Below are 11201 nucleotides of genomic sequence, written 5' to 3' on the forward strand. Positions count from 1 at the left end.
GAACATGAGTTTGTGTAAGCTCTGAGAGATACTGAAGGACAGGGAAGGGTGGCATGCTGCAGTCCGTGGGCTTGCAAAGAGTCAGACATGACAGCAACTGAACAACAGCAATACTTAACACTTGGATAACATGGGCTCAAACTGCATAGGTCCACTTATACACAGACTGGTTTCAATAAACATATTGGAAAAAATTTGGGAGATTTGTGGCAATTTGAAAAAAAAAATTGCAAACTAACCACGTAGCCTAGAAATGTCAAAAAAAAAAAAAACAAAACAAAACAGGAAAAAGTTGCTATGTCATGAATGGATAGAATCCATGTAAATACTAGTCTGTTCTTACGTAGGCATAAGGTGAGTGATACTTAATATAAAATTAATATGTTAGCTTTATTCCTGTTTTATAACTTTGCTTTTATTACATTAACCATACAGTATGCCTCTCTATTTCACAATTGGAGAAACGATCATCACAGGTAAATTTTTTTTTTTAAATGTAACCATGTTTCTAATACTATGTTATGAATATGACTATAATACTGTTGGCCATAAGGTTTTTATAGTGGTTCATTCATTAGAATATAGGCTAAGATACTGTGAAGCAATTGTATCAATTAAGCTACCACAAAGCAATCATATTGCTTCCTTGTTATCAATGCATTAATCTTTATATCTGTAATTAAATATGAATTTTACATTATTTTTCATTTTTGATGAGTCATGTTATTAGTACATATAACATCTACAGTGTTTTGTATTAAATAAGACAATGTTGATGGAGATACTGACAGATGATTCATCTTATAAACATATGACAAAGTTAAAGTATCAATAAATACAGTACAGTAATATAAATGTATTTTCTCATTGTTAAAATTTTCCTAATAAAAGTGCCCTAATTTTCTTTTACTGTAGCTTACTTTATTTTAAGAATAAAGTATATAATACAAATGGGCTTCTCTGGTGACTCAGCAGTATAAAGAGTCCTCCTGCCAACACAGGAGACTCTGGTTCTCTCTCTGAGTTGGGAAGATCCCCTGGAGAAGGAAATAGCCACCCACTCCAGTGTTCTTCCCTGGAAAATCCCCACAGATGAGGAGCCTGGTGGGCTACAGTCCATGAGGTCGCAAGAGTCAGACACAATTTAGTGACTAAATGAAATATGTATTAATTGACTGTTTATGCCATTGGTAAGGCTTCCAGTCAACAGTAGGTGATCAGTAGTTAAGTTTTTGGAAAGTCAAAACTTATACTTGGATTTTCAACTGCACCCCTAACCCCCATGTTTTCAAGGGTCAACTATATTATGTTTTCTTGACATAATCAGTGGCTCAGAGACATAACAGCTATTCTTTAAAAGTTAAAAAATTTGATTTTATTTTTCTGATTAAAATGTATATCTGCTTATTATAGAACAAGTATAAAGGACAGAAAACATGAAGAGATTGTTATTAAGACTTTTAAACTTCTGTTCAAGAAACAAACTTTTGCAGATCTTTCCTTTTTTCTTCAACATCCTAGTATCTGACATGTTTTATGTGTTTATGAGATGCTAAGTAAACATGAAGTGCTATCATAAATAACACTTTGATGTAATAGGCAATATTCTAAGTCTTTTACATATATGTAAAACCCACTTAGTCTTAACTGCCTCATGAAATAGTCACCAGTTTATTTTCGTCACAATTTTTCCCCCACAGGGAAACTATTAATAAGTTGCCAAGATCTCAGAGTTAAGATAATTCAGAATTTGAGCTTCAGGCAGTGTAGCTTTAGCCACTCCACAATAAAAAATTATTTATTTTTCCTGAAACAAATGACAGTTAACTTCAGAAGAGCAGTCTTGTTTTGTTATTCTCATGGTTGAATAGTTCAACTTCGCCTTTCCTAAAACTTGAAAATAGCCAACTGCTCAAGAGTCTCCAGTGTTTTATTTCACTGACAATAAGAGTTTTCGTGTCATGAATATTATATACTTGAATTTAATAAAATCTATATCTATTCATCTAGCGATTTGATTTTCCACATCAGTGGACTTCAACTCAAAAATCAGGTCAGGAATAATGACGCCACCCTGAGAGTTTCCCAGAAGCGAACTGAGCAATATCATCAGCTCTTGTTTGCTGAAATAAGGATCACAGTTTTCTACTGACTTTGAGCGCTTTGTCATATTTTATTATCTAAAATACTTTGCCTTCAGCATTAATTGGAGACTACTCAGACATTTATTCTCTTTATAACTTAAGAAACCAGAGAATGTTTGCTCTAATGCTTTCCAGATCCAAACCAAAGTATTGACATAAGCCAATACTCGGGGTGAATGAATAGAAAATCAAAACACTGTAGTAGCCAAAAGGATAAACCACATCAAGAATCACCATCATATTGTAGAATTATCTTCAACTGTATGCCTAAGACTTTGTATATTGTCTTAATAAACATTGCTTAATGAACATTTATTTCTTACAAAATGAAGTGCAAAAGATTTTTTCTACTTTAATATATCAATTCTCAAAATTTAATCCTTAATGGCACTATATTATTTTTCAGATCATTTAAAATGCAATAATGTGGGAATTCCTCTAGTGGTCCACCCTTTCACTATGGAGGGTCCGAGTTCCATCACTGGTTGGGGAAAAAAGATTCTGCAAGCCTCACAACATGGCCAAAAACAAAAGAAAAAAATTTAAAAATAAAAAGCAATAGTATTCTGAAATGTATATACACAAACTTTCAACTAAGGCAATCACCAGTTTTAAAAGTATAGAGCCAACCCTATATTAAAAGAATTAGTAGCTAAATTTCATTTTGAGCTAGCATATTTACAGCATTATGCAGATTTGATTGACATTATCTCATCTGCCTTTAAAATCCAGAATTGTGGGACTTCCCTGGTGGTCCAGTGGTTAACACTCTGGGCTCCCAATGCAGGGGGCCTGGGTTCAGTACCTGGTCAGGGAACTAGATCCCACATGCAGCAACTTAAGCTTGGTACAGTCAAATAAATAGATATTAAAAAAAAAATTCCAGAGTTGGTGCTGTATCCCCAGATGATGGAGCTTCAGGAATGGTCTGTGCCTTGCTGCTCTCCCCATGCTGGCCTCGGGAAGTTGTGCCCACAATTGCCAACCCTGTATTGCTGCAACGTTTACTTTGGGTAGAACAATTCTGGCACAGAGAGGAGAAGAATGAAGATGTTGGAAGCAATATTCCTGTTGTGTTATATCTAGTAGAACAGAAATTTAAAACTTTGCCCGTGCTTGAGAAGAGCTTGCCTAAAATGAAACCAGCACAGAGAAAAGCAGCCTGATCCAGAGTGAGACTGTTATGAAGTTTTGAACTGCATCACTGAGCTTTTTTGCGTCTACTCATCAGTCTTTTAGTTTCATAGATCAGATGAGTCCCTCTTGATTAACCCAATTTGAATTAGGTTTTTTGTTACTGACTCTACTTATTGCCAGAATTATCTTATGAAAAAGGAGGGTGTTTCAACTCAAATTTAATGCATTTCTCCATTTGTTTCTTCACTTTCAATGGTTATTTTTTCAGCTTTTATAAGGTGGGAATGAAGTTTGGTGCTGGGGATATAAAGAGAAATAAGAGACTCTGCTACCATCTAACTCTCAATGCAGTAGGAAATGAATGTAAAAAAGAGAAGTTTCAGAAAAGCTACCATGGCAAACCATTCCCAAGGTATTGGGAGTGAGAAGGGAGACTTACTGCAACTCTTATAGAGGGTTTATGAGAGTTGTCAGACAAGTTTTCCTGAAAGAAGTGCTCACTCATGCAAATCTGAAGAATAAGGAGCTTTCCAGGTAAATGGGGAACACAGAGGGGTGGAAAACATTCCAAAGAGGATCAAGGGGGCAAAGGCATGGTTATTGAAAAGAGCATGTGAGTACTGAGAGAGCAAGTGTCTTGCATTTACAGCTCATTCTACGAGCAGGAAGAGGGGAAAAGAGGCTAGAGGAGGTGGCAGGGCTGGGACACTGGAGGCCATGTGCTCATAGGATCCTGCTTCTCCATCAAGACCCAGTTTGGATGTTACCTCCATTGGGAAGTCTCTCCATGCACCTCAAGGTGTTTCTATAGCCTTCTTGCACAGACTACATTGTGACCTTTATCAGCTGTCTACCATGGGGAGGAGGAAAGGCTAGGGTAACCTAAGATTCACAGTGTGTGCAGAAAAGGAGGGGTGGTAGATATTGTAAAACTAACAATAATAAATAATAATAAGCAGAAACTTCATAGAAACCCAAATAGAACAGAGTGACCAGAAGGGGGAGCTTTCACACTCTGGGACAAGAACTGAGCCCAACAGGAAGAAGACTCCTTTCCCTGCAAAGACTCAGTCAATGAAAATCCATGGACTTTTTGTTTACTGTAGCCCTCCCAACTTCTTGTTCCTTTCTATAAAAATGTTCTTCTTCCCTTACGGCGTGGGGACTTGGATGGAGCTTGCCATTGTTGCAGACTTCAAATTGCAATTCTTTGCTGGTGTTGAATAAACCCATCTTTACTGGAGAAATATCGGACAAACTATCAGTTTTAGGTCAAAAATATTAAGTCAAAGGGCATTTATAAAGCACATACAATGTATTGATGCAAGAATTTGTGGTCAGTTTTGCAAAAGATATGTAGTGGAAAAAGCTGAAACATGAACTTCTTCTTCATGCGTACTTTCTTCTGCAATAGAGTTAGTCTTACCTTCTGTTCCTGTCGGAAAGACAGCCTGACAATTTCAAAAACTCTGAATATTTAAATTCATTTCAATTATCTCTGAATACCAAGTAATATGTTAAGTTTGGGCATTATTCCAAGTCTTCTAAAGAATAGATTTCAGTGTAAACTTTGACTTTCTGTTTTTTTAAGATTGTTTTTTAAACTTTTGTGGAGGTAATTAAAATATATCACATATGTATAAGCCAAAGAAATACAGAAATGCCAAAATTACCAAAGAATATGTCAAGAAATAGATATAGGAAGTGAGGAAATGTCTCTGTGGAAATATTTTTTATCACTCTTGGCTATAATGGGCATGAAAGCAGCATGATGACCCTGTTTTGATGCTTTCTGTATTATGGAAGCAAAATTTAGGAAGTTGAGAGATGAGTTATAAACCACAGCAAGCATATCACGTACAGTAATATGTTATTACATATTTCAGCTAGGAAAGTTATAATCATCATAAAAATCTTGATGATCAGAGAATATCCTCTGTAACTTTTCAAGGTTTTAAAATTTGTTGATACATTTTTTATGACCTGCCAATGCAGAAGAAGTAAGAGATGCAAGTTCAACCCCTGGGTCAGGAAGAACCCCTGGAGGAGGGCCTGGCAACCCACTTCAGTATTCTTGCCTGGAGAATCCCAGAGAAGCCTGGCGGGCTAAAGTCCGTAGGGTTGCAAAGAGTTGCAAAGAGATGACAGAAGTCACTTAGCATGCATGCACAATATGCCAACCATTAACAAGTATATCAATAATTTATACTAATAATGAATTAATAAGTAATTAATACATCAGTATATCCATGCCAAGTTTCTTTCAAGTGGTTTTTTGCATGATATAATGCTTTAATTCTTTTCATTTCAAATGATCTGGGTCCTAATGTTTAAAGTGCGCCTTTTTAAAGCAACATTGATTCTTTTTGCCTTAATTACACAGCCTGATGGTCTTTGACTTTTAATTTGAGTGTTTATCTCATTTCAATTTACTATAATTTCTAATATATTTGGATTTAATGTCTTATCTTTTTAAAAACAGACTTTCAATTTGGAATAATTTTCAAAGTTAATTAGTTTACTTTTTTTTTTGGCTGTGCTGGGTCTTCATTTCTGCTCAGGCTTTTCTCTAGTCTCAGGGAAAGGGGTTACTCTCTAGTTGCAGTGCATGGGCTTTTCTTTGCAGTGGCTTCTCTTGTTTCGGAGCACAGGCCCTATGGTGAGCGGGTTTCAGAAGTTGCAGCACAGGGTTTGTCATTGTGGTTCCCAGGCTGGAGAGCACAGACTCAGTAATTGTTGAACATTGGTTTACTTGCTCCACTTGCTCCCACTTGCATGTGGGATCTTCTTGGACCAGGGATCAAAACCACGTCTCCTACCATTGGCAAGCGTGTTCTTTACCACTGAGCCACCAGGAAAGCCCCAGAATAATTTTAGATTTACTAAACACTTGTATAGATAGCACACGGAGTTCCTGTGGACCTTGGCCCAGTATCTCCTCTTGCTGATATCCTACATATTTATAATCACTTGTCAAAACTAAGAAATTAGCATTGGCACATTGCTGTTAACGAAACTCCAGCCTCTGTCTGGGTCTTACCACTTTCCATTAATGTCTTTCTTCTATTCCTGGATCCAATCCAGCATACCACATGGCATTAAGTCATGTGTCTTTTGTCTCCTTAGAGCTGTGACAGATTCTCAGTTTTGTCTTTCATGAATTTGACAGTTTTATAGCATGCTAAATGCTAAATCACTTCAGTCGTGTCCGACTCTGTGCGACCCCATAGACGGCAGCCCACCAGGCTCCCCCATCCCTGGGATTCTCCAGGCAAGAACACTGGAGTGGGTTGCCATTTCCTTCTCCACTGTATGAAAGTGAAAAGTGAAAGTGAAGTCGCTCAGAAAGTGAAGTCGCTCAGTTGTATCCGACTCTTAGCAACCCCATGGACTGCAGCCAACCAGGCTCCTCCATCCATGGGATTTTCTAGGCAAGATAAGTTATTTTGTAGAATGTTCCTCCATGTGGATTTTTAGGATGATTTTCCAATGATTACACTGGGATTATTGATTTGGGGTAAGAATATCATGAAGATGAAGTGTCCTTCTCATCACATCATATGAGTACATGATAGTCACATGATATCAAGTGATATCAAGTGGTGATAATAAACTTAATCACTTGGTTAAGTGACAGATTCTCTATTGTAAGTTTATCATTTTTCCTTTTTCCTTACCTCTTTTTTGGAAGTAAGTCACTAAGTCCAGCCCAAACTCAGGTGTGTGTGAAAGGGTTGGAATTAAACCCCACCTTCAAGAGGCTCTACTTATATTATTAGAAATCCTTCCAAAAGGAAGCCATTTCTCCCTATGCCATCTGTTGTTTTGTTCCTTTATTCCTTAATTTTTGTCTACTTTTGCATTATACAGGTATTTTCTTTTATTCCATTTTCTCCCCTTTTTTAGATTTTTAAATCTAAAATTTAGCATTTTTTTATTGTTTGTCCTAAAAATTACTATATTCTTGCCACATTGCAATTTTCTTTAAAGCTTTCTCTAACAATGTATTATATTGTATAACGCATTGTATTATAAATCTATTTATCTCCCTACCTATCATTTGTGTTACTTTTGTCATATATTTTACTGTACACTATGTATTTATTTCTACTGACCATTATTACTGTCATTTTAAACAACACAAACTGCTCCTGTTCTTAGGAATAATCTACTTTTCTCTTTTTCTCCCAGCTTCATTAAAAGGAAAAGAATTGCATAGCTGTTTGAAAAACCATTTTATCAAAACAATTTAATAGGAGCCCTTGTTGAAATATTAATAAAAATTCAACAGTTTATAAAGAACTACTTTTGAATAACAAATTGGTCAGTGTGAAAAAAAAACAGCAATTTTCTTTTTATAAAACTAGAATTCTCAAAGTGGTTGAGGAGGGTAGTATATCAAATATTCCCTTCAAGTTAGAGGAAAAAAGGGAATAACAGCCTGGAGTTGGCATAAAGTTAGGCACAACCTAAGCCTAAGTGTATAATACCTTGAGCACCCAGGAGGAACTAAAGATCAAGAAGAAGAAAACAAAACTTAATCATGTTATTTTTTTTGCAAAACTTTTATTTTCATGCCATTTAAAAAATGTAACAGTAGTTTTAACTTCTTTGTTCCAAAACAAAGAGAAACACCACATAGTAAACATTAAACAAGGCATTATGCCTTACAAGCAAGACATAAAATGTCCAAGGGAAATTTCAACATAAAAATGTTGATCACATAATATGAAATCATTTCAATAAATAACAACTGACATTCTTTTTAAAAAGTAAAGAAATAGAAATGCACATACTTTCCCTGATTCTAATAGTGATTTCACTGTCTGATTGTATAAACTCCCCTCTCCCACTCACTGCCTCCACCTCTCTCACAGAGCCTGGCACTTTATGGTCTTCCAATAAATATCAGTGGAATAAAACATTTAAAACTCATCATCTTCATATTAAATAGCAATCAGGACTGGGTTATGTTTGATTTAACATAATCACATCTTTAAACACTAACATGTAAAAGACTAAAATACCAGCTTTGAAAAATAAATACATATATAAATAAATAGAACTCATATAAAATAGTCCAGCACATCAAGTCCTTTCTAGTTGTCCCTGGAAACCAGCCATTCTCTTCTTCATTTTCAGTTCCTGTATGAGCAGAGACCACTTTTCAGGAACGGTCACTAATGAATTTCTTACTTCCCTCTAGGTCAGTTGGTGCTGCCCCTGCAATGAGAAAAGGGTTAGGGTTATAAGTGCTGAGGAAAGCTACTCTTCTTGTACAGGCCCCAAGGCTGGAGGGACTTCTGCATGCAGACCCTGGCCCAGCTCCGCACTCAGAAAAGGTTTCTGCTCAAAGGGATTAAAAAACTTTCACAGGCATCCTAGAACTCAGGGAGCTTTCACTGCAAAGTCCTGCTCTTCACTGCTAAGTTTCTGAGGTTCCTGTTGCCCAAAACCTGGGTCTCCATTTTTCAGGTAGAAACCATTGAGGAATGGAGGTAAACAACATCTGTTCTTTAATGGGTTGGAAGCATTTTACCGTTTCTGGTTAAATTTACTTAATCTTTTGAAGTCGCTCAGTTGTGTCTGATTCTTTGTGACCCTATGGACTGTAAGCCACCAGGCTCCTCTGTCCATGGAATTCTCCAGTCAAGAAGATTGGAGTGGGTAACCATTCCCTTCTCCAGGGGATCTTCCTGACCCAAGGGTTGAACCTGGGTCGCCTGCATTGCAAGTGAATTCTTAACCTTCTAATCCACCAGGAAAGCCCTACTGAATCTTTTAGGAACATACAGGCTCATTTGAATGCGGATGGAGAGGAGGATCAGGACAGAGGGAGCTGGAAATAGCCTTCAGACACTAGAGCAGATCAAATTTAATGGGGGAAATAATGGGTTTTAGTCCTACAACTGAACTGTGGGTTTATCAAATACTATTTTCAGGAGGTAGATGTCAGTATTTGAGAGCAATGGCTCTAGTTGCAAGTAGGAATAAAATCCATGACTTACTTGTTTAGCATCTTATTGATGATTTTCTTAACCATGGGAGCTTCAGGGTTGAGACAAGCTTCCTGACCATTCTTAAGAGTGGCTCTGCAGAGAGAAGGGAGAATCCACGTGAGGCAGGAGGTCGGGCTGTAAGTCTAGGTTGGGGCATCCGGACGGCGGGGGTGATAAGGACAACAGTGGCCCTACTTACATGACTTCGGTTTGGCCGCAGTGGGGGCCGGGGGGCGTCACCTTCACGCTCTGGATGTTCTTGAGGTGAATTCCCTGCAAAGTTTGCAGGCAATGGCAGCGCAGTTCATTGACCACGGGCGCCCCTGCGGGAAGGACAGAGTGGGTTAGGGGCTGTCCTCACGGGCACCCACCGACCCCCGTCCCGCCCTGGGGATCCGGGTCTCACCTGCTGCACGCCGGCCGGCGGCCACCAGGAGCAGGAGAAGCATCGCGGCGCGGAGGAACCGGGGAGCGGCGGGGTTCGCGGCTCGGGCCATGGGTGTCAGCTCGGAGGGTCTGTGTTTGCGGCGGGAAGGCTAGCGGGAGCGCTGGCTGAGCGGGCTCTGTGGCTCCCGGAGCCGGGTGAAGCCCTTTTATCCATGGTTGAGGCGGGAGTTGGCAGCCCCGGGCCGGGAAATTCCCGGACGCGTGGGTCATTCCCGGGTGCGGAAGGAAGGCTTGGCCCCGCCTGCCTCCCGGGGAGTCCACGCACGCGGGGTGTCCTCTTTGTGCCCAAATCCCCAGGCGGGGAATGAGTCGCCGCCAAGCTGGGGCTACCTAAGGTCGAGGGGGTGCCGTGCGCGCCCGGACACCCCTGGTTGTCAGCGGGCGTTGTCAGACTGATTAGACTAGTATAGGGACTGTACCACAGCTTAGGGGGAGTTAATTTCTTTCAAAGACACTTCTATTTTGGAGATTGAACGAGTTGAGTCTAGAATGGCAGCCTTTGTTTGTTTGTTTTGTCTGTCTTTCCTCTTTCTCTTTAATTTGCATTTTGTAGATTTTATGAATCCCTGAAATAAATGCACTGCTTAAAATAACATCTGTCATCTCAATTTATATGTAAGAACATTTGTCTAATTCCTGATGTTCTAGGATCAAAAATAAATCATGCTAGTGCCATTGTTTTTGTTTGTTTGGTTGGTTAGTTGGGTTTTTTTGGGGGGTTTTTTTTGAGATATGGACTGGGGGTGAGGGCCAGGGACCTATTAAATGGGTTGATTCCCTGTTTATTTTAGGATACTGTGTTGTAATCTCTTATCTGTCCTTTCTTCGAAATTCTGGAACTTAGTGATTCCAAGAGCACCACTTTTTGTTATACAGAAGGCTGTGTTTTCACCCACCGCAGATATCAGGTATTATAAAGGGCCACGTTGGGCTCAGGAGATCCCTTCACCTTTCCTAGGCCTGTCTGTGGGCAGAAAAGATCTTAAGATCAGAAAGCTAGTGCCTAGGATTCCTGACTTTAAGCAGCAAACAGATATGGCTTTGGACACAAATACTAGATTACTAGTACATCTCACTTCGTGTTGTTTGAATTTGCCTATTTCTTTGGATTGATTCCCTCCTGGGAATCAATTATCAATGTACTTACATTTCAAATTCTATGTAACTGAGGCCTTCTCACTTTCAGCATCAGTTTCAATATCCCTTTCTGGATTAAACTGTAGTTGGTCTAAGTTGACCCTCCAGAGTAGGTAAGGACCTCGGAGATGTGTGTGATGTTCTGTGGATGCTGTGAGAAGGATTGGGGAGCGGAGGAAGAGGGTCTGCCTCAGGAACAGAGGGAGTTTGTCAATCAGGCTGTCAAGGCTGAAGTCTCAACTGTACATTTACCTGCCATGTGACCACGGGATCATGGGCAATTATTTAATCTGTCCCTGCTCTTGCTCTTCCTCTGTTAAAGCGAGCTAATGATAGT

The 11201-nt window shown here is 39.1% G+C and overlaps 1 protein-coding gene across 1 annotated transcript; it reads right to left on the bottom strand.

Annotated features, from left to right (window-relative positions):
* Positions 1 to 7827: 7827 nt before the first annotated feature.
* LOC102415899 (growth-regulated alpha protein) lies at positions 7828 to 9860 on the bottom strand. The gene is made up of 4 exons (XM_006059633.3): positions 9687 to 9860; positions 9480 to 9603; positions 9290 to 9373; positions 7828 to 8504 (listed from the first exon to the last, which is right to left on the bottom strand). The coding sequence occupies exons 1-4, from the start codon at positions 9775 to 9777 to the stop codon at positions 8489 to 8491; spliced, it is 315 nt and encodes a 104-aa protein (XP_006059695.1). The 5' UTR covers positions 9778 to 9860; the 3' UTR covers positions 7828 to 8488.
* Positions 9861 to 11201: the final 1341 nt, after the last annotated feature.

Source organism: Bubalus bubalis, chromosome 7 (assembly GCF_019923935.1).
Source record: "Bubalus bubalis isolate 160015118507 breed Murrah chromosome 7, NDDB_SH_1, whole genome shotgun sequence".
Classification (NCBI taxonomy): Eukaryota; Metazoa; Chordata; class Mammalia; order Artiodactyla; family Bovidae; genus Bubalus; species Bubalus bubalis.

Excerpts from the sequence above, each read along its gene's own strand:
- LOC102415899 (XM_006059633.3), bottom strand. The coding sequence starts at position 9,777 with ATGGCCCGAGCCGCGAACCCCGCCGCTCCCCGGTTCCTCCGCGCCGCG. Across the intron at positions 9,604-9,686 it reads CGCCGGCCGGCGTGCAGCAG|GGGCGCCCGTGGTCAATGAA; the intron begins GTGAGACCCGGA and ends TCCTTCCCGCAG. Across the intron at positions 9,374-9,479 it reads TGCGGCCAAACCGAAGTCAT|AGCCACTCTTAAGAATGGTC; the intron begins GTAAGTAGGGCC and ends TTCTCTCTGCAG.